The sequence below is a fragment of the Scyliorhinus torazame genome, chromosome 21 (assembly GCF_047496885.1).
Source record: "Scyliorhinus torazame isolate Kashiwa2021f chromosome 21, sScyTor2.1, whole genome shotgun sequence".
NCBI classification, from domain to species: Eukaryota; Metazoa; Chordata; class Chondrichthyes; order Carcharhiniformes; family Scyliorhinidae; genus Scyliorhinus; species Scyliorhinus torazame.
This window is the reverse complement of record NC_092727.1, coordinates 2,231,553-2,257,445: the sequence shown is the minus strand read 5'-3', so window position 1 is coordinate 2,257,445 and position 25,893 is coordinate 2,231,553. Positions and strand designations below refer to the sequence as shown.

The 25,893-nt window shown below is 51.0% G+C and overlaps 1 protein-coding gene across 3 annotated transcripts in view; it reads right to left on the bottom strand.

Moving 5' to 3' along the window:
• Nucleotides 1-9,012: 9,012 nt before the first annotated feature.
• Nucleotides 9,013-25,893, bottom strand: part of thy1 (Thy-1 cell surface antigen) — a 35,107-nt gene continuing 18,226 nt past the window's right edge. For all 3 annotated transcript variants that reach the window (XM_072486344.1, XM_072486345.1, XM_072486346.1), the window contains exon 4: nt 9,013-10,371. In XM_072486344.1, the coding sequence (XP_072342445.1) occupies nt 10,256-10,371 (116 nt within the window). In that variant the 3' untranslated portion in view covers nt 9,013-10,255. The remainder of the gene's footprint in view (nt 10,372-25,893) is intronic.

The window sequence follows — 25,893 nt, the reverse complement described above, 5'->3', positions numbered from 1 at the left end:
CTGTTATTCTATATATAAACCACACCGCCCCTCGATTAGATTCCAGTCTGTAACTCACTCCCGGGTATCTGTTATTCTATATATAAACCACCCGAACCCCTCGATTAGATTCCAGTCTGTAACTCACTCCCGGGTATCTGTTATTCTATATATAAACCACCCCGAACCCCTCGATTAGATTCCAGTCTGTAACTCAATCCCGGGTATCTGTTATTCTATATATAAACCACCCCGAACCCCTCGATTAGATTCCAGTCTGTTACTCACTCCCGGGTATCTGTTATTCTATAGAAACCACCCCGAACCCCTCGATTAGATTCCAGTCTGTAACTCACTCCCGGGTATCTGTTATTCTATATATAAACCACCCTGAACCCCTTGATTAGATTCCAGTCTGTAACTCACTCCCGAGTATCTGTTATTTTATATAGATACCACCCAAACGCCTCGATTAGATTCCAGTGTGTAACTCACTCCCGGGTATCTGTTATTCGAAATATAAACCACCCTGAACTCCTCGATTAGATTCCAGTCTGTAACTCACTCCCGGGTTTCTGTCATTCTCTATATAAACCACACTGAACCCCTCGATTAGACACCAGTCTGTAACTCACTCCCAGGTATCTGTTATTCTATATATAAACTACCCCTAACTCCTCGATTAGATTCCAGTCTGTAACTCACTCCCGGGTATCTGTTATTCTATATATAAACCACCCCGAACCCCTCGATTAGATTCCAGTCTGTAACTCACTCCCGGGTATCTGTTATTCTATATATAAACCACCCGAACCCCTCAATTATATTCCAGCCTGTAACTCACTCCCGGGTATCTGTTATTCTGTATATAAACCACCCTGAACCCCTTGATTAGATTCCAGTCTGTAACCCACTCCCGGGTATCTGTTATTCTGTATATAAACCACCCAGAACCCCTCGATTAGATTCCAGTCTGTAACTCAACCCCGGGTATCTGTTATTCTATATATAAACCACCCCGAACCCCTCGATTAGATTCCAGTCTGTAACTCACTCCCGGGTATCTGGTATTCTATTTATAAACCACCCCGAACCCCTCGATTAGATTCCAGTCTGTAACTCTCTCCCGGGTATCTGTTATTCTATATATAAACCACCCCGAACCCCTCGATTAGTTTCCAGTCTGTAACTCACTCCCCGGTATCTGGTATTCTATATATAAACCACCCTGAAACACTCGATTAGACTCCAGTCTGTAACTCACTCCCGGGTATCTGTTATTCTATATATAAACCACCCCGAACCCCTCGATTAGATTCCAGTCTGTAACTCACTCCCGGTATCTGTTATTCTATATATAAACCACCCCGAACCTCTCGATTAGATTACAGTCTGTAACTCACTCCCGAGTATCTGTTATTCTATATAGAAACCACCCCGAATCCCTCGATTAGATTCCAGCCTGTAACTCACTCCTGGGTATCTGTTATTCTCTATATAAACCACCCTGAACCCCTCGATTAGATTCCAGTCTGTAACTCACTGCCGAGTATCTGTTATTCTATATATAAACCACCCCGAACCCCTCGATTAGATTCCAGCCTGTAACTCACTCCTGGGTATCTGTTATTCTATATATAAACCACCCCGACCCCCTCGATTAGATTCCAGTCTGTAACTCACTCCCGGGTATCTGTTATTCTCTATATAAACCACCCCGAACCCCTCGATTAGATTCCAGTCTGTAACTCACTCCCGGGTATCTGTTATTCTGTATATAAACCACCCGGAACCCCTCGATTAGACTCCAGTCTGTAACTCACTCCCGGGTGTGTGTTATTCAATATATAAACCACCCCGAACCCTCGATTAGATTCCAGTCTGTAACTCACTCCCGGGTATCTGTTATTCTATATATAAACCACCCTGAAACACTCGATTAGACTCCAGTCTGTAACTCACTCCCGGGTATCTGTTATTCTCTATATAAAACACCCCAAACCTCTCGATTAGATTCCAGTCTGTAACTCACTCCCGAGTATCTGTTATTCTATATATAAACCACCCTGAACCCCTCGATTAGACTCCAGTCTGTAACTCACTCCCGGGTATCTGTTATTCTATATATAAATCACCCAAAACCCCTCGATTAGATTCCAGTCTGTAACTCACTCCCGGGTATCTGTTATTCTATATATAAACCACCCCGAACCCCTCGATTAGATTCCAGTGTGTAACTCACTCCCGGGTATCTGTTATTCTATATATAAACCACCCCGAACCCTCGATTAGATTCCAGTCTGTAACTCACTCCCGGGTATCTGTTATTCTATATATAAACCACCCCGAACCCTCGATTAGATTCCAGTCTGTAACTCACTCCCGGGTATCTGTTATTCTATATATAAACCACCCCGAACCCTCGATTAGATTCCAGTCTGTAACTCACTCCCGGGTATCTGTTATTCTATATATAAACCACCCCGAACCCCTCGATTAGATTCCAATCTGTAACTCACTCCCGGGTATCTGTTATTCTATATATAAACCACCCCGAACCCTCGATTAGATTCCAGTCTGTAACTCACTCCCGGGTGTCTGTTATTCTATATATGAACCACCCCAAACCCCTCGCTTAGATTCCAGTCTGTAACTCACTCCCGGGTATCTGTTATTCTATATATAAACCACCCGAACCCCTCGATTAGATTCCAGTCTGTAACTCACTCCCGGGTATCTGTTATTCTATATATAAACCACCCGAACCCCTCGATTAGATTCCAGTCTGTAACTCACTCCCGGGTGTCTGTTATTCTATATATAAACCACCCCGAACCCTCGATTAGATTCCAGTCTGTAACTCACTCCCGGGTGTCTGTTATTCTATATATGAACCACCCCGAACCGCTCGATTAGATTCCAGTCTGTAACTCACTCCCGGGTATCTGTTATTCTACATATAAACCACCCGAACCCCTCGATTAGATTCCAGTCTGTAACTCACTCCCGGGTATTCGATAACCTTGCCACTCCCTAATGATTGCAATCCTGGATTGGTGTCACTCACTGTTCAAAATCCCCTACCTGGAGCCAGGTGATTGAACTCAATGAATGCTTTCCCACCTGTTTCCATGGGTGGCCAGCAAGCCCGAGGGTCAAAGGGCAATGTTAATTGTGAGATTGTGACTGGAGTCGGATGATGTCGCTCACTTCACAATTGTGTTTGACCCCTGACCCACAGATCCATTCTAACACATAGCTTGAGGTGGATTGTGGGCCGAGAATGTCGGGCAACAGCCCAGAGGCTTCAATGGGAAGCCACCAACCTGCACTGAGGGTGTTGGAGATTCAGCTTCTTGCACGGGTGAGGAGGCGAAACTCAATCCACTCGAGACCAAACTCAGCCACTGTTCCACCTGTGAAATATATTCTTCATCAGAGCGACAAGCGGACCCCCTGACAGTGCTGCACTCCCTCAGTACTGACCCTCTGACAGTGCGGCACTCCCTCAGTACTGACCCTCTGACAGTGCGGCACTCCCTCAGTACTGACCCTCTGACAGTGCGGTGCTCCCTCAGTACTGACCCTCTGACAGTGCAGCACTTCCTCAGTACTGACCCTCTGACAGTGCAGCGCTCCCTCAGTACTGACCCTCTGACAGTGCAGCACTCCCTCAGTACTGACCCTCTGACAGTGCGGCACTCCCTCAGTACTGACCCTCTGACAGTGCGGCACTCCCTCAGTACTGACCCTCTGACAGTGCAGCACTCCCTCAGTACTGACCCCCTGACAGTGCGGCACTCCCTCAGTACTGACCCCCTGACAGTGCGGCACTCCCTCAGTACTGACGCTCTGACAGTGCAGCACTCCCTCAGTACTGACCCTCTGACAGTGCGGCACTCCCTCAGTACTGACCCTCTGACAGTGCGGCACTCCCTCAGCACTGACCCTCTGACAGTGCGGCGCTCCCTCAGTACTGACCCTCTGACAGTCCAGCACTCCCTCAGTACTGACCCTCTGACAGTGCTGCACTCCCTCAGTGCTGACCCTCTGACATTGCAGCACTCCTTCAGTACTGACCCTCTGACAGTGCAGTGCTCCCTCAGTACTGACCCTCTGATAGTACAGCACCCCCTCAGTACTGACCCTCTGACAGTGCTGCACTCCCTCAGTACTGACCCTCTGACAGTGCGGCACTCCTTCAGTGCTGACCCTCTGACAGTGCGGCACTCCCTCAATACTGACCCTCTGACAGTGCGGCAGTCCCTCAGTACTGACCCCCTGACATTGCCGCACTCCCTCAGTACTGACCCTCTGACAGTACAGCACTCCCTCAGTACTGACCCTCTGACAGTGCAGCACTCCCTCAGTACTGACCCTCTGACAGTGCGGCACTCCCTCAATACTGACCCTCTGACAGTGCGGCATTCCCTCAGTACTGACCCCCTGACATTGCCGCACTCCCTCAGTACTGACCCTCTGACAGTGCAGTGCTCCCTCAGTACTGACCCTCTGACAGTGCGGCGCTCCCTCAGTACTGACCCTCTGACAGTGCGGCACTCCCTCAGCACTGACCCTCTGACAGTCCGGCGCTCCCTCAGTACTGACCCTCTGACAGTGCTGCACTCCCTCAGTACTGACCCTCTGACAGTGCGGCACTCCTTCAGTACTGACCCTCTGACAGTGCAGTGCTCCCTCAGTACTGACCCTCTGATAGTACAGCACTCCCTCAGTACTGACCCTCTGACAGTGCTGCACTCCCTCAGTACTGATCCTCTGACAGTGCGGCACTCCTTCAGTACTGTCCCTCTGACAGTGCAGTGCTCCCTCAGTACTGACCCTCTGACAGTACAGCACTCCCTCAGTACTGACCCTCTGACAGTGCAGCACTCCCTCAGTACTGACCCTCTGACAGTGTGGCACTCCCTCAATACTGACCCTCTGACAGTGCGGCATTCCCTCAGTACTGACCCCCTGACAGTGCAGCACTCCCTCAGTACTGACCCCCTGACATTGCCGCACTCCCTCAGTACTGACCCTCTGACAGTGCGGCGCTCCCTCAGTACTGACCCCCTGACATTGCCGCACTCCCTCAGTACTGACCCTCTGACAGTGCGGCGCTCCCTCAGTACTGACCCTCTGACAGTGCAGCACTCCCTCAGTACGGACCCCCTGACAGTGCAGCACTCCCTCAGTACTGACCCCCTGACATTGCCGCACTCCCTCAGTACTGACCCTCTGACAGTGCGACACTCCCTCAGTACTGACCCTCTGACAGTGCGGCACTCCCTCAGTACTGCCCCTCTGACAGTGCGGCACTCCCTCAGTACTGACCCTCTGACAGTGCGGCACTCCCTCAGTACTGACCCTCTGACAGTGCAGCACCTCCTCAGTACTGACCCTCTGACAGTTCATCACTCCCTCAGTACTGACCCTCTGACAGTGCAGCACCTCCTCAGTACTGACCCTCTGACAGTGCGGCACTCCCTCAGTAATGACCCTCTGACAGTGCAGCACCTCCTCAGTACTGACCCTCTGACAGTACAGCACTCCCTCAGTACTGACCCTCTGACAGTGCAGCACTCCCTCAGTACTGACCCTCTGACAGTGCGGCACTCCCTCAGTACTGACCCTCTGACAGTGCAGCACCTCCTCAGTACTGACCCTCTGACAGTGCGGCACTCCCTCAGTACTGACCCTCTGACAGTGCAGCACTCCCTCAGTACTGACCCTCTGACAGTGCGGCACTCCCTCAGTACTGACCCTCTGACAGTGCGGCACTCCCTCAGTACTGACCCTCTGACAGTGCAGCACTGCCTTCGTACTGACCCTCTGACAGTGCAGCACCTCCTCAGTACTGACCCTCTGACAGTGCGGCACTCCCTCAGTACTGACCCTCTGACAGTGCAGCACTCCCTCAGTACTGACCCTCTGACAGTGCAGCACTCCCTCAGTACTGACCCTCTGACAGTGCGGCACTCCCTCAGTACTGACCCTCTGACAGTGCGGCACTCCCTCAGTACTGACCCTCTGACAGTGCAGCACTGCCTCAGTACTGACCCTCTGACAGTGCAGCACCTCCTCAGTACTGACCCTCTGACAGTGCGGCACTCCCTCAGTACTGACCCTCTGACAGTGCAGCACTCCCTCAGTACTGACCCTCTGACAGTGCAGCACTCCCTCAGTACTGACCCTCTGACAGTGCGGCACTCCCTCAGTACTGACCCTCTGACAGTGCAGCACTCCCTCAGTACTGACCCTCTGACAGTGCAGCACTCTCTCAGTACTGAGACTCCGACATTGACAAATGGCAGGTTGAAACTCTACATTGGATGGTGACTTGAATAGGAACAATGTCGAGAGGTTCGGAAGGCGGCACTGAGACACAGTTCAGTTGGAGGCTGGTGCAGACACAGTGGAGAAATGACTACCTGCTACTGTGTTGCAGCCTTGTCCATTTTGGAATGAAGAATGGAAGTCAATGTGTTATTTCGATGGAGAGAGAGGACAGAGAATCCTGCTTTGTGAATCACAGGTTAGTCTGCAGCTACCCAAAGAGAAATACTGGAAAATCTCAGCAGGTCTGGCAGCATCTGTAGGGAGAGAAAAGAGCTAATGTTTCAAATCCAGATGACCCTTTGAAAGCTAAAAGAATTAGAAAGTGGGAAATATTGATAGTGTGGAGTGAGAATGAAAGATGAGTCATGGCCACAGAAACCAAGCCAATGGCCACAGAAACCAAGGGTAAGAGTGCTAATGGCCACAGAAACCAAGGGTAAGAGTGCTAATGGCCACAGAAACCAAGGGTAAGAGTGCTAATGGCCACAGAAACCAAGGGTAAGAGTGCTAATGGCCACAGAAACCAAGGGTAAGAGTGCTAATGGCCACAGAAACCAAGGGTAAGAGTGCTAATGGCAGTCCCCAAGGAGAACAAAAGGTGCGAAAGGCCAAACAGCAGAGAAACTAAAATCAGAGGGTAAACTGCGACAGATGTAGATGTGGGGGGAAGGGAAGGGGGAAGCAAAGGGGAGAAAGGGTAAGAAAAGGAGGGATAAGATGGGGGTAGTCTGCATGTACAGTAGTTTGTTAGAAAGGGAAATGGGATGTTAACAATGGGATTACATTGCCTGGGATGGGGTAGAGGCGGGTTGCCTCACACCCTTGAAAAGCTACAAATGGACTTTAACCTGCTATCCACCAGGAAAGCAGTGCGCCAACTCCACCAGACACGGGGGAACCTTTTATGAACATGGAGAGAATGCTGGCCGCCTGCTGGCTCACCAGCTGAGAGAGGAGACAGCCACGAGGGAGATAGCTCAGGGAGGTTAAACAGGATGGGCCTGTACCTGTGGGAGTTGAGAAGAATAAGATCCGATCAAAACAGGTGACTTGTTAGGCTGGTCACCAAGAGAATGCATCCAGTTGTGACAAGACTAGATCTAGACAGAATAAAATATCCCCCTTTTAAGACTGAGATGAGAAGATTATTTTGTGCCTCAGGCGGTCATTAGTTCTTGGATTTCTCTTCCCCAGAAAGCAGTGCGGTTGGGTCTATGAATTCAAGGCTGGGTTAGCTGGGTTAGGGAGTCCACCGTTAATGAGGGAAGGTGCACGTGAATGATCCCTGGGGTGAGGGGGTTGTCCTATGGAAATTGGCTGAGTAAATTGAGTTTCTATTCTCTGGAATTTAGCAGAGTGAGAAGTGATCTCTGAAAAAATACAAGATTTATTTTGTTTTGTTTGAAGTTTGTTCAGATAAAAGAAAAGGGTGTGTGGGCTGGAGGGAGAAGAGGGGGCAGTTTGGTTTTGGATGTGGTATGTTGTGTGTTGATGCTGTTGCTCTGGCATGTCCCGTCCATCGAGGAACTGTTTCATCCCCAAGTCCCCATCGGGGGGCTCAGAGGTGTTCAGCCCTGGTAGAAAGCCTTAAATGCTAGGTTGACTTTTTTGGTTCAGCTACCAGTCTGCCTCTGCGGTCCTTCACCTGAGCTATCTCCCTTGTGGCTGTCTCATCTCTCAGCTGATGAGCCAGCAGGCGGCCAGCTATCTCTCCATGTTTATAAAAGGTTCCCCCTTGTCTGGTGGAGTTGGTGCACTGCTTTCCTGGTGGATAGCAGGTTAAAGTCCATTTGTAGCTTTTTCCTCTCCGCCAAAGCTCCACGGTTGGGGCCTCGGAGTATCTTCTGTCGACCTCCAGAATGGAGTCGATCAGTTGCTGCCCACATGTCCCCTCTTCTCTATCTCTACGTTTCCTTCACCCAGTATGTCCACACTGACTCTTACCACGTTTAACAGATGCACCATAGAAAGCATCCTATCGGGCTGTATCACAGCCTGGTATGGCAACTGCTCGGCCCAAGACCGCAAGAAACTTCAGAGAGTCGTGAACACCGCCCAGTCCATCACACGAACCTGCCTCCCATCCATTGACTCCATCTACACCTCCCGCTGCCTGGGGAAAGCGGGCAGCATAATCAAAGATCCCTCCCACCCGGCTTACTCACTCTTCCAACTTCTTCCATCGGGCAGGAGATACAGAAGTCTGAGAACACGCACGAACAGACTCAAAAACAACTTCTTCCCCACTGTCACCAGACTCCTAAATGACGCTATTACGAACTGATCTGATCTCTCCATACATCTTCTCTACGTAGTACTACACTCCGTTTGCTTCACCTGATGCCAGTGTCTATGTATTTATATTATGTATTTATGTATGTCCTATGTTTTTTCATGTATGGTATGGTCTATCTGGACTGCACACTGAACAATACTTTTCACTGTCCCTCGGGGCATGTGACAATAAACAAATCCACTCCAAATATCCAGTTTCCCCTCGCGTGACATTCAAACCACTAAACAGGCACAGGGTGGAGACACGGAGGAGGGCAGGCTGTCGGTTTACATTCTCCCGTCCATTTCAGTTCAGTTTAAGCTTGGCAGGAGAAGATTAGGATGTGGGGAGAGGAGGGGGTGAGGGGAGGGGGCAGAGTTAGACAGGGAAGTGAAAGATTCAAATTTTATACAAAACAGGATGTTCCATATTTTTATTTGAAGAAAATGAAATAGCTGATATTTATTGATATTATTATACATTTTATTGTACACTCATTGGATATTGGGCAATTAAAAATTCCACCACACAGCATTCAGTCTATATAGAAAATACATTCAATTTAACTTGGACATCCCAATATATGCAGCCACATATCTGAGCAGGTCAGCATTACATTGAATAGGAGCTAAAGCACTTGCATTAATTCATTCCTTTGTTATTCAAAAGTTACGATCACAGTTTTGGAACACAGGTATCAGAAGAGTAATAGTAATAATCTTTATTGTCACAAGTAGGCTTACATTAACACTGCAATGAAGTTACTGTGAAAAGCCCCGAGTCGCCACATTCCGGTGCCTGTTCGGGTACACTGAGGGAGAATTCAGAATGTCCAAATTATCTAACAGCACGTCTCTCGGGACTTATGGGAGGAAACCGGAGCACCCGGAGGAAACCCACGCAGACACGGGGAGAACGTGCCGAAGGAGGCACCCGGCCCATCGAGTCTGCACCAGCCCTTAGAAAGAGCACCCCACTCAAGCCCACACCTCCTCCCCATCCCCCCAACCCAGTAACCCCACCCAACCTTTTTGGACACGAAGGGCAATTTATCACGGCCAATCCATCAACCCTGCACATCTTTGGACCGTGGGAGGAAACTGGAGCACCCGGAGGAAACCCACGCAGACAAGGGGAGAACGTGCAGACTCCGCACAGAGAGTGACCCAGCAGGGAATCGAACCTGGGACCCTGGAGCTGTGAAGCAACAGTGCTAACCACTGTGCTACCGTGCCCGGATTGGAGAGTCTGTAGGGGCTCAATTCCAGACAATTCTCTCTCTGTATATCTCACTCTCCTTCTCTCCCTTGGCTCTGTTCCTCTGCATCATCAGCCTTAACAATGAGAGCCCCTTCACCCCAGTATTACCGCTGCCAGTGCTGCCTCTAGTGGTTATGTGAACCCTCTGCCTGAAAGGGAACCCACTCTGTAACAACTGATGGGATCAAAGGTGGAAAGGATTGGCCCCTGTGGTGGCAACTTGTCGAAATTCCATCTCTGCTCAGTGAAGCCACTGACCTAATAACAGGAAATTTTTTTAAAATGCGAGAGGAAGAAAGAGAGGCAGGGGGAAGAGTGGTGGAGGGAGAATACTAACACAGAACAATTGCTCATTCCACGAGAAGGTGCAGTCATTGCCTGTTCTGTTCCAGTTGATGGATGTTAGTTGAAACCTCCGCAAGGCAGGATATCTTGGGCTTGGAGAGCAGTCAGTGCGAGGACGAGGCTCAACATCCACGAGCCCAGCACACATCCAGCAGCATCACATTTTGCTACAGCTGTAAAAAAAACGATAAAGCATTAGAAAGCTGACCTTCTACTTCCAGGTACCAGCAAGCAGCAAGACCTCTGACACCAGGTTCCATGTCTGTTCCTCGAGACAGAATAACTGGACGGTACAGTACCGAGGAGCCATCTAATTCTGCCACATCAGGCAGTGCATCCGAAATTCAGACCACTTGTTGCTTCATAATAGGGAATCCTGAGGTCTCCTATAAACATGTAAATAATAAACTGGTGGGAAAAGAAAGAGTAGGGCTGATTAGGGACTAAAAGGGGGACTTGCAAGAGGAGGCAGGATAAATAGCGGAGATATTAAACAAATACTTTGTACCCAGCTTTGCAAAGAAGGAGAATGTTACACAGGTTGAGGTGAGCGACGCGGTAACTGGTGCACTCAGGGAGTTTATAACTGAGGAAGTATTAGAAAGGTGATCTTTACTTAATAAAAGGAAAATACTGCGGATGCTGGAAATTTGCCCTTCTGCCCATCGAGTGGGTAGGGAAACAGAGTTAATGTTTCAAGTCCGTATGATCTTCCTGTGGAGCTGAGGTAAGGGAACACTGAGGGATTATTTCCTGTATAAGAGGGAGTGGAAGCGATGGAGCAGTGGAAAAGGGGCGAAATTCTCCGGAAACGGCGCGATGTCCGCCAACTGGCACCCAAAACGGCACAAATCAGACGGGCATCGCGCCGCCCCAAAGGTGCGGAATGCTCCCCATCTTTGTGGGCTGAGCCCCAACCTTAAGGTGCTAGGTTGGCGCCGGACGAATTTCCGCCCCGCCAGCTGGCGGAAAAGGCCTTTGGTGCCCCGCCAGCTGGCGCGGAAATGACATCTCCGGGCGGCGCATGCGTGGGAGCGTCAGCGGCCGCTGACAGATTCCCGCGCATGCGCAGTGGGGAGAGTCACTTCCGCCTCCGCCATGGTGGAGACCGTGGCGGAGGCGGAAGGGAAAGAGTGCCCCCATGGCACAGGCCCGCCCGCGGATTGGTGGGCCCCAATCGCGGGCCAGGCCACCGTGGGGGCACCCCCCCGGGGCCAGATCGCCCCGCGCGCCCCCCCAGGACCCCGGAGCCCGCCCACGCCGCCTTGTCCTGCCGGTCAGGTTGGTGGTTTAATTTACGCCGGCGGGACAGGCATTTTAGTGGCGGGACTTAGGCCCATCCGGGCCGGAGAATCGAGCGGGGGGGGCCCACCATCCGGCGCGGCGCGATCCCCGCCCCCGCCGAATCTCCGGTGCCGGAGACTTCGGCAACCGGCGGGGGCGGGATTCACGGCAGCCCCCGGCGATTCTCCGACCCGGCGGGGGGTCGGAGAATCTCGCCCAAGGTCAGAAGGTCAGAAAATTTGATAAAGTGCCAGGACCCAGATGAGATGCATCCAAGGATACTGAGGGAAGTAAAAGTGGGAATTGCAGAGACACTGGTGATAATCTTCCCATCTTTCCTGCAACACGGGTGGTGCTGGAGGACTGAAGAATTGTAAACGTAACAGCCTTCTTCAAAAAGGGCTGCAAAGATAATGGCAGCAACTACAGACCTGTCAGTTCGACCTCAGCTGTAGGGAAACTTCTGAAAACTATAGTTCGGGACAAAATAAATATTCACTGAGACAAATGCAGGATAATTAAGGAAAGCCAGCATGGATCAAAGGAAAAACATGTTTAACTAACACATTGCAGTTTTTTGAGGAGGTAGAGGTTGATAAGAGCAATGCTGTTGATGTGATATATGTGGATTTTTAAAAGGCATTTGATAAAGTGCCACACGACAGGCTTGTGAGCAAAATTCTAGCTCATGGAATAAATGGGAGAGTCGGCATTTGGATAAAAAATTGGTTGAATGTCAGGAAATACAGCATTAAATATTTGTTTTCTGATTGAAGGAAGGTTTGTGGTGGAGTTTCCCAGGGGTTGATGTTGGGACCCTTGCTCTTTGTGATATATGTTCATGGTATAGACTGCAGTGTACAGAGCATGGTTTTAAAATTTGTATAGAATACGAAGATTGGAAGCGTCATCAACTGTGGTGAGGATAGTCTTGAACTTCAAAAGGACAAAGGCATATTGGTGGATTGGGCAGACAAGAGGCAGATGAAGTTCAATGCAGAGAAGTGTGAAGTGATTCATTTCAGCAGGAAGAATGTGGAGAGACAGAATAAAATAAGAGAGAAACTCTAGAGGTGAAGGAACAGAGGGGCCTTGGTCTATATGTACATAGGTCACTGAGGTGGCAGGACATGTTGAGGGAAGCCGATAGTATCCTAGATTGTATTAATACGGCAATGAGTAGAATGCTAGTTAGGCCTCACCTGGAGACTGTGTCCAGTTCTGGGCACCAGACTTGAGGAAGGATGTGGAGACACTAGAGAGAGTACAGAGGAGATTCACAAGAATTATTCTGGAGATAAACATCTGTAACTATGAGGATGGATTGGAGAGATTGGGTCTGTTTTCCTTGGAGACAATAAGGCAGAGAGAAGATTTGCGAGAGATATTCACGATCCTGAGGGGTATGGACAGGGTCAATAGTGAGAAACTGCTCCCTCAAGAGGACATCAAGAACTAGAGGGAACAGATTCAAAATAATGAACAAAAGGAGAAGTGATGTGAGGAAAATGTTTTTCATTTAGAGGGTGTTTGGAATCTGGAACGAACATCCTGAGACGGTGGTGGAGAAGTAAAGAAGGACCTGCAGAGATGGAACACACTCCGCACTCCCTGACGGGGAGAGTGCAGACGATCAGAATGAACGCACTGCGCACTTTCCTCTTCCTGTCCAGATCCACGAACAACCTGAACCAAAGGGAAGAAAAACAAAGAGAAAACCGATGGGAAGCAAAACGCAGGAACCCACAATCTCTATGGCAAATATTGTAAGGAGGAACAAAAGAGGAAACTGCGATGAATATTTGGGCAGCATGGTAGCACAGTGGTTAGCACTGTTGCTTCACTGCGCCAGGGACCCAAGTTCGATTTTTGGCTTGGGGCACTGTTTGTATGGAGTCTGTGCGTTCTCCCCGTGTCTGCGTGGGTTTCCTCCGGGTGCTCCGGTTTCCTCCCACAGTCCAAAGACGTGCGGGTTAGGTGGATTGGCCGTGATAAATTGCCCTTAGTGTCCAAAAAGGTTAGGTGGGGTTACTGGAATAGGGTGGAGGTGTGGGCTTAAGGGTGCTCTTTCCAAGGGTCGGTGCAGACTCGATGGGCCGAATGGCACTGTAAATTCTATGATTCTATGCACATAAATAGTTAAAGTCGATCTATGTATAAACAGTTTTATTTTAATTTTAATTTTCTCTATTTATCTCCGACTGTTCATATTTATATTTGTTTTGTTCACCAAACACTCAATAAAAACATTTTATAACTGGGTGGATCTACGGGTTAGTGCGGAGAGGGGGCAACGCCCGCTGTGGAGACTGGATGTGGGGTTGCTAGCGGATGGAGCGATCTGTGGGCGGGTCCATCCAGAACTACCTGAAAACAAATGATACGGGGGAGGTCTCTGCAGTGATGGTTTGGGAATCTCTGAAGGCAGTAGTCAGAGGGGAATTAATCTCGATACGGGCCCACAGAGAAAAGGTGGAACGGCTGAGAGGGATAGATTAGTGGAGGAGATACTCCAGGTAGACAGGAGATATTCGGAGGCCCCGGACGCGGGGCTACTGAGGGAGTGACGGAGGTGACAGGTGGAGTTTGGGCTATTGACCACAGGGAAAGCAGTGGAACAGTTGAGGAAGGCAAGGGGGGCGATTTCTGAGTACGGGGAAAAGGCAAGCAGAATGTTGGCGCACCAACTCAGGAAAAGGGAGGCGGCCAGGGAGATAGGTAAAGTAAAGAGTACAGACGGGAATACTGTCCTGGACCCAGCAGGGGTGAACGAGATGTTTAAGGACTTCTATAGTAAATTATGAATCGGAACCCCCGGCTGGGGTGGAGGGGATGAGGCAGTTTTTGGATCAGTTGAGGTTCCCGAGGGTGGAGGAGGATCTGGTGGAGGGCTGGGAGCCCCAATTGAGATTGAGGAAGTAATCGAGGGGCTGGAGGACATGCAGTCGGGCAAGGCCCCGGGGCCTGACGGCTACCCGGTGGAATTCTATAAGAAGTTTTCAGAGATATTGAGCCCACTGCTGATGAGGACATTTAACGAAGCAAGAGAGACGGGAGTCCTCCCCCTAACTATGTCGCAGGCCTCGATTTCATTGATCCTGAAACGGGAGAAGGATCTGGAGCAATGCGGGTCAAACAGACCGATTTCTCTACTGAATGTGGACGCCAAACTGCTGCCTAAGATACTGGCCACAAGGATAGAGGACTGTGTCCCGGGGGTGATAGGGGAAGACCAGACGGGATTTGTAAAGGGCAGGCAACTCGAGGCCAATGTTCGAAGGCTTTTAAATGTTATTATGAATGCCCTCAGAAGGAGAGGAGGCGGAGGTGGTGGTAGCGATGGATGCGGAGAAGGCTTTTGATCGGGTGGAGTGGATTTACCTGTGGGAGGCGCTGGGAAGGTTTGGGTTTGGTGAGGGCTTTATTGACTGGGTGCGGGTGCTCTATCAGGCACCAGTAGCCGGTGTGCGTACGAACCGGCTGAGGTCGGGGTATTTTAAACTACACCGAGGAACGAGGCAAGGGTGCCCCCTCTCCCCTTTACTGTTTGCTCTGGCCATAGAGCCATTGGCCATGGCGTTAAGAGCCTTGAGGAACTGGAAAGGGCTGGTTCGGGGGGGGGTGGGGGGGAGCACCGGGTCTCGCTTTACGCAGATGACCTGCTCTTGTATAAAGCGAGATGTTTGCGATCCAGGCAAGAGGACAGGAGAAGAGACTGGGAGAGCTGCCGCTTAGCATGGTAGGTCATTTGATACCTGGGAATCCAGGTGGCCTGGAAATGGGAGGTACTACACCAGTTAAACGTGTCCCGGTTGGTAGAACAAATGGAAGGGGACTTTAAGAGATGGGACATGCTCCCACTGTCACTGGCGGGGAGGGTCCAGACCGTGAAGATGACAGTCCTCCCCAGATTTCTGTTTGTCTTTCAGTGCCTCCCCATCTTCACCCCAAAGGCCTTTTTCAAGCGGGTGAATAAGATTATTTCAGGCTTTGTGTGGGCGGGTAAAACCCCGCGAGTGAAACAAGTATTGCTGGAGCGCAGTCGGGGGGAGGGTGGGTTGGTGCTGCCGAACTCCTGCAATTACTACTGGACAGCTAATATAGCCATGATTAGGAAGTGGGTAGTGGGGGAGGGGTTGGTATGGGAGCAGATGGAGGCGGCGTCATGTAAAGACACCAGTCTGGGAGCACTGATAACGGCACCTCTGCTGTTCCCGCCGGCCCGATACTCCACATGTCCGGTGTTAGTGGCGGCTCTGAGGATCTGGGGGCAATGGGGGAGATATAAGAGAGTGGAGGGAGCATCGATTTGAACCCAGATTTATAATAATTATCGGTTTGTACCGGTAGGCTGGATGGTGGGATCTGGAGATGGCAATGGGCAGGAATTGGAAGGATGGGGGATCTATTTATAGGCGGGAGCTTCCCCAGCTTGAAAGCTTTGGAGGATAAATTTAAATTGCCAGCAGGGAATGGTTTTAGGTATTTGCAGGTGTGAGACTTCCTGAGAAAACAGGTGCCGGCCTTTCCGCTGCTGCCGCCACGGGGGATACAGGATAGAGTTGTTTCCAGTACCTGGGTGGGGAAGGTATCGGATATTTACCAGGAGCTTTCAGAGGCGGAGGAAACCCCGGTGGAGGAGCTTAAGGGCAAGTGGGAGGGTGAGCTCGGAGGAGAGATAGAGGCGGGGCTATGGGCGGATGCCCTTAGCAGGGTTAATACCTCCTCATCATGCGCCAGGCTTAGCCTGTTACAATTTAAGGTAGTTCATCGGGCTCACATGACAGTGGTTAGAGAGAGTTTTTCGGGGTTGAGGATAGGTGTGCGAGGTGCGCGGGAAGCCCAACAAATCATGTCCACATGTTTTGGGCACACCCGAAGCTTAGAGGGTTTTCCAGGATTTTGCTAAGGCAATGTCCACGGTACTAAAAACACGGGTGGTGCCGAGTCCGGAGGTAGCGATCTTTGGAATGTCGGAAGATCCGGGCGTTCAGGGGGCGAAAGAGGTCGTCGTCTTGGCCGTTGCCTCCCTGGTAGCCCGGAGACTGATCTTGTTATTGTGGAGGGACTCGAAGCCCCCGAGTGTAGAGACCTGGGTTAGTGACATGGCTGGGTTTCTCAGTCTCGAGAAAATAAAGTTCGCCTTAAGAGGGTCAATGGTCGGGTTCACCCGGAGGTGGCAGCCGTTCGTCGACTTTCTCGGGGAAAATTAAAATGTCAGCAGATGCAGTATTCTGGGGGGGGGGGGGGGGGAATTGTTGTATGGTTGAGATGTGTGAAGATTGGGCTGGGGGGGAAATGTTTATTTTACCATGTTGATGTCATTGTTTTTGTTACTGTTATAAAAATTTTCAAATACGTTAATGAAATATTATTTTTTTTAAAAAACATTTTATAAAAAAAGGGGAATTGGATTTTGATGTGAAAAGAAAGAATGTGTAAGATTCTGGCGATAAGGCAGGCGAGGGATGAGGTAGAATAAAGAGACAGTGCGGACTTGATGGGCAGTATGGCCTCTGTGGTGAATGTATTATATTAATAATCCACCATTGTATTTGTACCTGTGCTGTTGCCCTTGTATTTGTATCTGTGCTCTGATGTTGCCCTTGTGGGCTCTTCCTATGGGCCATTGTATGGAATTATCCATAGGGGAACATGTTGGGGCCTGTATGTGCTCCGCCCATGGCTCCTCCCCTTGAAGGGAGGTGTAAAGAGCAGTCGACCTGTAGGTGGTTCTCAGTATTGGATCAGCCGCAGGCAGGCACTGTTCTAAGTTGATTAAAGCCACAGTTTACTTCTACTCCCGTCTCGAGTGAATTGATGGTCGCATCAATTTAATCAACTACAACGCAACTATGGAATCGGTCCTCAAACATGACCGACTGGAACTCGATCCGCAGGCCGCGGAGGTGAAAGAAATATATTTGCACTGGCTCCGCTGCTTCGAGGCCTATCTCGCCGCCTCCTCCACGCCTTCCGTCACCGACAAACAGAAGCTGAGCCTCCTCCACACACGGGTGAGCAATCGAATCTCTGTCCAACTCGTGGAGGCCTCCTCCTACACAGACGGACTCGCAGACGGACTCGCGATGCTCAAACGCCTCTATGTACGGCCCGCGAACGAGGAATACGCGCGACACATCCTCACCACTCGCTGCCAGCGTCCCGGGGAATCGCTAGAAGACTACCTACGCGACCGCAAAGCCCTCGCGCGCAGCTGCAACTACCAGGCCATTACGGCCACTCAAATATGGACCAAGACGTCTATGTGGCGGGAGTTCGATCCAACTACGTGAGACAGCTCCTTCTCGTAAAAGGGGCCCTAGACCTGGAACTAACGGTAAAATTAGCCTCCTCTCTGGAAGTAGCGTTCCAAAGCCTTAACGCATTCCCGTCCGATCACGCTACCCCCTCGTGGACCCCCGACCAAAGACTACCCCAGGCCTGTGCCGTGTGGCCGCCCGCCCACCATGGGGGGCTACCCTGCTATTTCTGCGGCTAGTCCCAACACCCCTGGCCCGTAACGCGAACTGCAGCAGCTGCGGGAGAAAGGACATTTCGCCAAAGTTTGCCTGGCCAGGTCCAGAAATTCTAAATCGCAGGCCCGATCCTCAGACTCACAGGCCCGCAGACCCCGCAGCGTGGCAGCGTGTCTGCCGACTCCGCCCCCTGTAGACGCATCATCAGCCTCGTGCTATCCATGGGGGCAGTCATCTTCCAGCTCTCACAGCACGTGCGAGTCACGGGGGCCGCCATCCTCCCCCACTCGGCCGGCCACGTGCGATCCATGGGGGCCGGCATTTTGGACGGCAACTTCCTCACCGCCCACCACGCTCAACCAACGGGGGCCGCCATCTTGGCCGCCATCTGCTACGCCGCTCGACACGTGCGACCAACATGGGCAGCCATCGTGGGACCGCCCCAGCACCTCCGACCACACCGGCTACCCGCAACTCAGCGCGGTCACCCTGGTCCAGTCGCGACCGAAGCACCTCCGGAGCTCCATGATGACCGTCCGGGTAAACGGGCACGAGGCGCCTTGCCTCTTCGACTCCAGGAGCACAGACAGCTTCATTCACCCGGACATGGTAAGACGCTGCTCGTTCCCAATTTTCCCAGCGCACCAAACCATCTCCCTCGCCTCTGGGTCGCACTCGGTGCAAATCCGAGGGTGCATTACCGCAACCCTAGCAATACAGGGCGGCGAGTACGCCAATTTAAATTATACGTACTCCCAGACCTCTGCGCTCCTCTCCTATTGGGACTAGATTTCCAATGCAACCTCAGGAGTCTAACCCTGAAATTCGGGGGGCCCCCTACCCCCACTCACCGTATGTAGCCTCGCGACCCTAAAGGTCGACCCTCCCCCACTCTTCGCAAACCTCACTGCCGACTGCAAACCAATCGCCACCAGAAGCAGGCGGTATAGCATGCAGGACAGGACTTTTATCAGGTCCGAGGTCCAGCGACTCTTGCGGGAGGGAGTCAGCGAGGCAGCAATAGCCCCTGGAGAGCCCAGGTGGTGGTCGTCAAGACCGGGGAAAAGAATCGGACAGTTGTAGATTACAGCCAAAACCATAAACCGGGACACGCAACTCAATGCGTACCCCCTTCCCCGGAATGCAGACATGGTTAACCAGATCGCCACTACCGGGTATTCTCCACTGTGGATCTGAAGTCTGCATACCACCAGCTCCCAATCCGCCCGGGGGACCGCCACTACACGGCTTTTGAGGCAGACGGCCGCCTTTTCCACTTCCTCCGGGTCCCCTTTGGAGTCACGAACGGGGTCTTGGGTGTTCCAAAGAACAATGGACCGAATGGTGGACCGGTACGGGCTGCGGGCCACGTTTCCATACTTGGACAATGTCACCATCTGCGGCCATGGTCAGCAGGACCACGACGCCAACCTCCACAGATTTCTCCAAACCGCCCAAACCCTAAACCTCACGTACAACAAGGAGAAATGCGTTTTCCGCACAACCAGACTAGCCATCCTCGGCTACATCGTGGAAAACGGGGTCCCAGGGCCCGACCCCGACCGTAATCGCCCCCTCCTGCAACTCCCCCTCCCCCACTGCCCCAAGGCCCTGAAAAGGTGCCTCGGGTTCTTTTCATATTATGCCCAGTGGGTCCCCAACTATGCGGACAAAGCCCGCCCACTAATCAAGGCCACCATCTTCCCACTGGCGACTGAGGCCCGCCAGACCTTCAGCTGCATCAAGGCGGACATCGCCAAAGCCGCAATGTGCGCGGTGGACGAGTCTGTCCCCTTCCAGGTGGAGATCGACGCATCAGAGGTCGCTCTCGCCGCAACCCTCAATCAAGCAGACGTTTTCTCACGCACCCTCACCACCTCCGAAATTCGACACTCCTCAGTCGAAAAAGAAGCCCAAGCCATCGTGGAAGCCGTGCGGCACTGGAGGCACTACCTCGCTGGTAGGAGGTTTACCCTCGTCACCGACCAACGATCGGTAGCCTACATGTTTGATAATACGCAGTGGGGAAAATCAAGAATGATAAGATCTTGAGGTGGAGGATCGAACTCTCCACCTATAATTACGATATAGTATATCGTCCTGGGAAGCTCAACGAGCCTCCAGATGCCCTGTCCCGCGGCACATGCGCCAGCGCGCAAGATGACCGACTACATGCTATCCACAACGACCTCTGCCACCCGGGGGTCACCCGGCTTATCCACTACATCAAGGCCCACAACCTGCCCTACTCCACCGAGAAGGTCAGAGCTATGATCAGGGACTGCCAGATCTGTGCGGAGTGTAAACCGCACTTCTATCGACCGGATAAGGCCCACCTGGGAAAGGCATCCCGGCCCTTTGAGCGCCTCAGTATCGATTTCAAAGGGCCCCTCCCCTCCAACAACCGCAATACATATTTTCTCAACATTATCAATGAGTTCTCCCGCTTCCCCTTTGCAATCCCTTGCCCCAACAAGACCGCGGCCACCGTCATTAAAGCCCTACATAGTGTCTTCACCCTGTTTGGTTTCCCCACGTACGTTCACAGTGACCGGGGCTCGTCGTTCATGAGCGACGAACTGCGTCAGTACCTGCTCAGTAAGGGCATCGCCTCGAGCAGGACTACCAGTTATAACCCCAGGGGAAACGGGCAGGTGGAGAGGGAGAACGCGACGGTCTGGAAGACCGTCCTACTGACACTGCGGTCCAGGATTCTCCCAGTTCCCCACTGGCAGGAGGTCCTCCCCGATGCGCTCCACTCTATTAGGTCCCTACTTTGCACGGCCACAAACGAGACCCCTCGTGACCGCCTATTTGTTTTCCCGAGGAGATCCACCTCAGGGGCCTCGTTTCCGTCCTGGCTGAAGACACCGGGGCCAGTCCTACTCAGAAAACACGTCAGGAGCCATAAGTCCGATCCTCTGGTCGAGAGGGTCCAGCTCCTACACTCCAATCCCCAGTACACTTATATCGAACACCCCGACGGCTGACAGGATACGGCCTCCCTCCGGGATCTGGTGCCCGCCGGTTCCACCACCACCGCCACCCCATCTTACCCCGACCAACCTACCATGACCAGCGCCCCCGCCCCTATATGGCTCCCGCGCTCCTTCCCGCCCGCCATCCCCCCTTCACCGATCCACAGGAATGAAGCTCCAGAAGAGACGCTCCCGGAGTCCACGTCTGTACCCGCACCGGCGCCCTCGCTACCGATGCCAGCACGGACGAGCTCGACACCCGGTCCAGCAACAACGCCAGAGCTTCAGCGATTACAGCGCACAATCCGTGCGCCGGACCGGCTGAACTTATGAACCCGTCACCCCCGCCGGACGTCATTTTTTTAACAGGTGGTGAATGTATTATATTAATAATCCACCATTTGTACCCGTGCTATGCTGTGGCCCTTGTGGGCTCCTCCTATGGGCCATTGTATGGAATTATCCATAGGGGAACATGTTGGGGCCTGTATGGGCTCCGCCCATGGCTCCTCCCCTTGAAGGGAGGTGTAAAGAGCAGTCGACCTGTAGGTGGTTCTCAGTATTGGATCAGCCACAGGCAGGCACTGTTCTAAGTTGATTAAAGCCACAGTTTACTTCTGCTCCCGTCTCGAGTGAATTGATGGTCGCATCAGCCTCCTTCTGCAAAGATCCTGCGATGTTACCTCTGTTTGTTAATGAGTGGCTTAGTGCAGAAATTAAATGGCTTTGAGCACCGGAATAGTCTGTATTCTTCAACAGAAACTGAAGCAGTTTGCCAGGGCAGGCAGATTTACATTTGGCATTTTTATGTCTGTAAAATCCCAGGCAAGCGACCACTCAGAAGTGATGGCTGTAAGAAACTCAAATATTTATTATACCTATTATATTCACACCTCCTACTCCCCAAAGGGTCTCCCACACCCGACCCACACTTGGGTCAGGGTATTTATGTCCCAGAGGTCCCTGGTTTAAGGGGGTAGCTTCCCCCCATCCCGCTAAGAAAGGTGGGCGCTGCTGAAGAATGCAAGGGGCCGTGAGGATAGTTCAAGATGGAGTCGGAGACTTCTGAAAATTGAACCATGGAGGAAAAATCTTTCTACAAACTGCCTGTGGATGCGGCTTTGGGGCTGTGGTAAACCACTGTTGCACCTATATTAGGTGATGTATGGTAGGACCTGTACTACAGGTATGATGGTAGTCCCTGCCTCCTGGCTCCGCCCAGTAGGCAGAGTATAAATATGTGTGTCCTCCGTGCAGCAGCCATTTCGCCAGCTGCTGTGGGAGGCCACACATCTTAGAGCAATAAAGCCTCAGTTGTATTCTACTCTCGTCTTTGTGCAATTGATTGTGCATCAGGGGCGATTTAGAGGCACCGACGGCTTCCTGGCCAGCTGCACTATTCAGCCACAGCAGGGAGTCCATACGATGTCAGAAAGATCCTAGCAGCAGGAGGGACATTTTTGCTCAATCAGTCCCTATATTAGCCTAACTGATTTCCTGCTGTTAAACTGACCCTGTCTCCGACAACAACACTCGCGGCAGAAGCATATCGTAGAGCCGACCCAACACATCATCTTTAGATTTTATTACCGTTCCCAACCCAACAATGTAGAACCAGCAATATTCCACCGATTTAGTCAATATTCACTGAAAAGGAAAGCAATGGTTGCAGGTTGGTTAGTACCCCTAAACATGTCAGATAGTTAGTTAGTTTATTGGTTAGTTGATTGGTTTGTAGGTTGGTTGGTTACTTGGTTACTTGATTGGTTAGTTGGTGAGTTAGATTCGCACCTCAATATACACAGGCCAGCAATATCTGTCCACACTTGTAGAGAAAAACAATATCCTCATTGGCCAGAGGCAGTTCAAAACCTGACCTTAAAAATAAACTTCCGTGATAGAGGGGAAGAGGATAGAACATAGAATAATACAGCACAGAACAGGCCCTTCGGCCCACAATGTTGTGCCGAACCTTTGTCCTAGATTAATCATAGATTATCATTGAATTTACAGTGCAGAAGGAGGCCATTCGGCCCATTGAGTCTGCACCGGCTCTTGGAAAGAGCACCCGACCCAAAGTCAACACCTCCAATCAACACTAAGGGCAATTTTGGACACTAAGGGCAATTTATCATGGCCAATCCACCTAACCTGCACATCTTTGGACTGTGGGAGGAAACCGGAACACCTGGAGGAAACCCACGCACACACGGGGAGGATGTGCAGACTCCACACAGACAGTGACCCAAGCCGTAATCGAACCTAGGACCCTGGAGCTGTGAAGCAATTGTGCTATCCACAATGCTACCCTGCTGCCCTTAAGAACAAATAAATCTACACTATATCATTTTACCGTAATCCATGTACCTATCCAAAAGCTGCTTGAAGGTCCCTAATGTTTCCGACTCAACTACTTCCACAGGCAGTGCATTCCATGCCTCCACTACTCTCTGGGTAAAGAACCTACCTCTGACATCCCCCCTATATCTTCCACCATTCACCTTAAATTTATGTCCCCTTGTAATGGTTTGTTCCACCCGGGGAAAAAGTCTCTGACTGTCTACTCTATCTATTCCCCTGATCATCTTATAAACCTCTATCAAGTCGCCCCTCATCCTTCTCCGTTCTAATGAGAAAAGGCCTAGCACCCTCAACCTTTCCTTGTAAGACCTACTCTCTATTCCAGGCAACATCCTGGTAAATCTCCTTTGCACCTTTTCCAAAGCTTCCTCATCCTTCCTAAAATGAGGCGACCAGAACTGTACACAGTACTCCAAATGTGGCCGTACCAAAGTTTTGTACAGCTGCATCATCACCTCACGGCTCTTAAATTCAATCCCTCTGTTAATGAACGCTAGCACACCATAGGCCTTCTTCACAGCTCTATCCACTTGAGTGGCAACTTTCAAAGATGTATGAACATAGACCCCAAGATCGCTCTGCTCCTCCACATTGCCAAGAACTCTACTGTTAACCCTGTATTCCGCATTCATATTTGTCCTTCCAAAATGGACAACCTCACACTTTTCAGGGTTAAACTCCATCTGCCACTTCTCAGCCCAGCTCTGCATCCTATCTATGTCTATGGATATCAAAACATTCAGGATATTGTGCTCTATTCCAAATTCAAAAGCAAAATGTAAGTAAAACCTGAATGACATAACTACCATATCTACTCACACCAGCATCAAACCCTCCCAAGACACATACAGAGTAAAGCTCCCTCTACACTGTCCCCATCAAACACTCCCAGGACAGGTACAGCACGAGGTTAGACACGGAGTAAAGCTCCCTCCACACTGTACCCATCAAACACTCCCAGGACAGGTACAGCACGGGGTTAGATACAGAGTAAAGCTCCCTCTACACTGTCCCCATCAAACACTCCCAGGACAGGTACAGCACGGGGTTAGATACAGAGTAAAGCTCCCTCTACACTGTCCCCATCAAACACTCCCAGGACAGGTACAGCACGGGGTTAGATACAGAGTAAAGCTCCCTCTACACTGTCCCCATCAAACATTCCCATGACAGGTACAGCACGGGGTTAGATACAGAGTAAAGCTCCCTCTACACTGTCCCCATCAAACATTCCCAGGACAGGTACAGCACGGGGTTAGATACAGAGTAAAGCTCCCTCTACACTGTCCCCATCAGAAATACCCAGGACAGGTACAACACGAGGTTAGACACAGAGTAAAGCTCCCTCTACACTGTCCCCATCAAACACTCCCAGGACAGGTACAGCACGGGGTTAGATACAGAGTAAAGCTCCCTCTACACTGTCCCCATCAAACACTCCCAGCACAGGTACAGCACGGGGTTAGATACAGAGTAAAGCTCCCTCTACACTGCCCCCATCAAACACTCCCAGCACAGGTACAGCACGGGGTTAGATACAGAGTCAAGCTCCCTCTACATTGTCCCCATCAAACACTCCCAGGACAGGTACAGCACGGGGTTAGATACAGAGTAAAGCTCCCTCTACACTGTCCCCATCAATCACTCCCAGGACAGGTACAGCACGGGGTTAGATACAGAGTAAAGCTCCCTCTACACTGTCCCCATCAAACACTCCCAGGACAGGTACAGCACGGGGTTAGATACAGAACAAAGAACAAAGAACAAAGAAATGTACAGCACAGGAACAGGCCCTTCGGCCCTCCAAGTCCGTGCCGACCATGCTGCCCGACTAAACTACAATCTTCTACACTTCCTGGGTCCGTATCCCTCTATTCCCATCCTATTCATGTACTTGTCAAGATGCCCCTTAAATGTCACTATCGTCCCTGCTTCCACCACCTCCTCCGGTAGCGAGTTCCAGGCACCCACTACCCTCTGCGTAAAAAACTTGCCTCGTACATCTACTCTAAACCTTGCCCCTCTCACCTTAAACCTATGCCCCCTAGTAATTGACCCCTCTTCCCTGGGGAAAGCCTCTGACTATCCACTCTGTCTATGCCCCTCATAATTTTGTATACCTCTATCAGGTCTCCCCTCAACCTCCTTCATTCCAGTGAGAACAAACCGAGTTTATTCAACCGCTCCTCATAGCTAATGCCCTCCATACCAGGCAACATTCTGGTAAATCTCTTCTGCACCCTCTCTAAAGCCTCCACATCCTTCTGGTAGTGTGGCGACCAGAATTGAACACTATACTCCAAGTGTGGCCTAACTAAGGTTCTATACAGCTGCAACATGACTTGCCAATTCTTATACTCAATGCCCCGGCCAATGAAGGCAAGCATGCCGTATGCCTTCTTGACTACCTTCTCCACCTGTGTTGCCCCTTTCAATGACCTGTGGACCTGTACTTCTAGATCTCTTTGACTTTCAATACTCTGGAGGGTTCTACCATTCACTGTATATTCCCTACCTGCATTAGACCTTCCAAAATGCATTACCTCACATTTGTCCGGATTAAACTCCATCTGCCATCTCTCCGCCCAAGTCT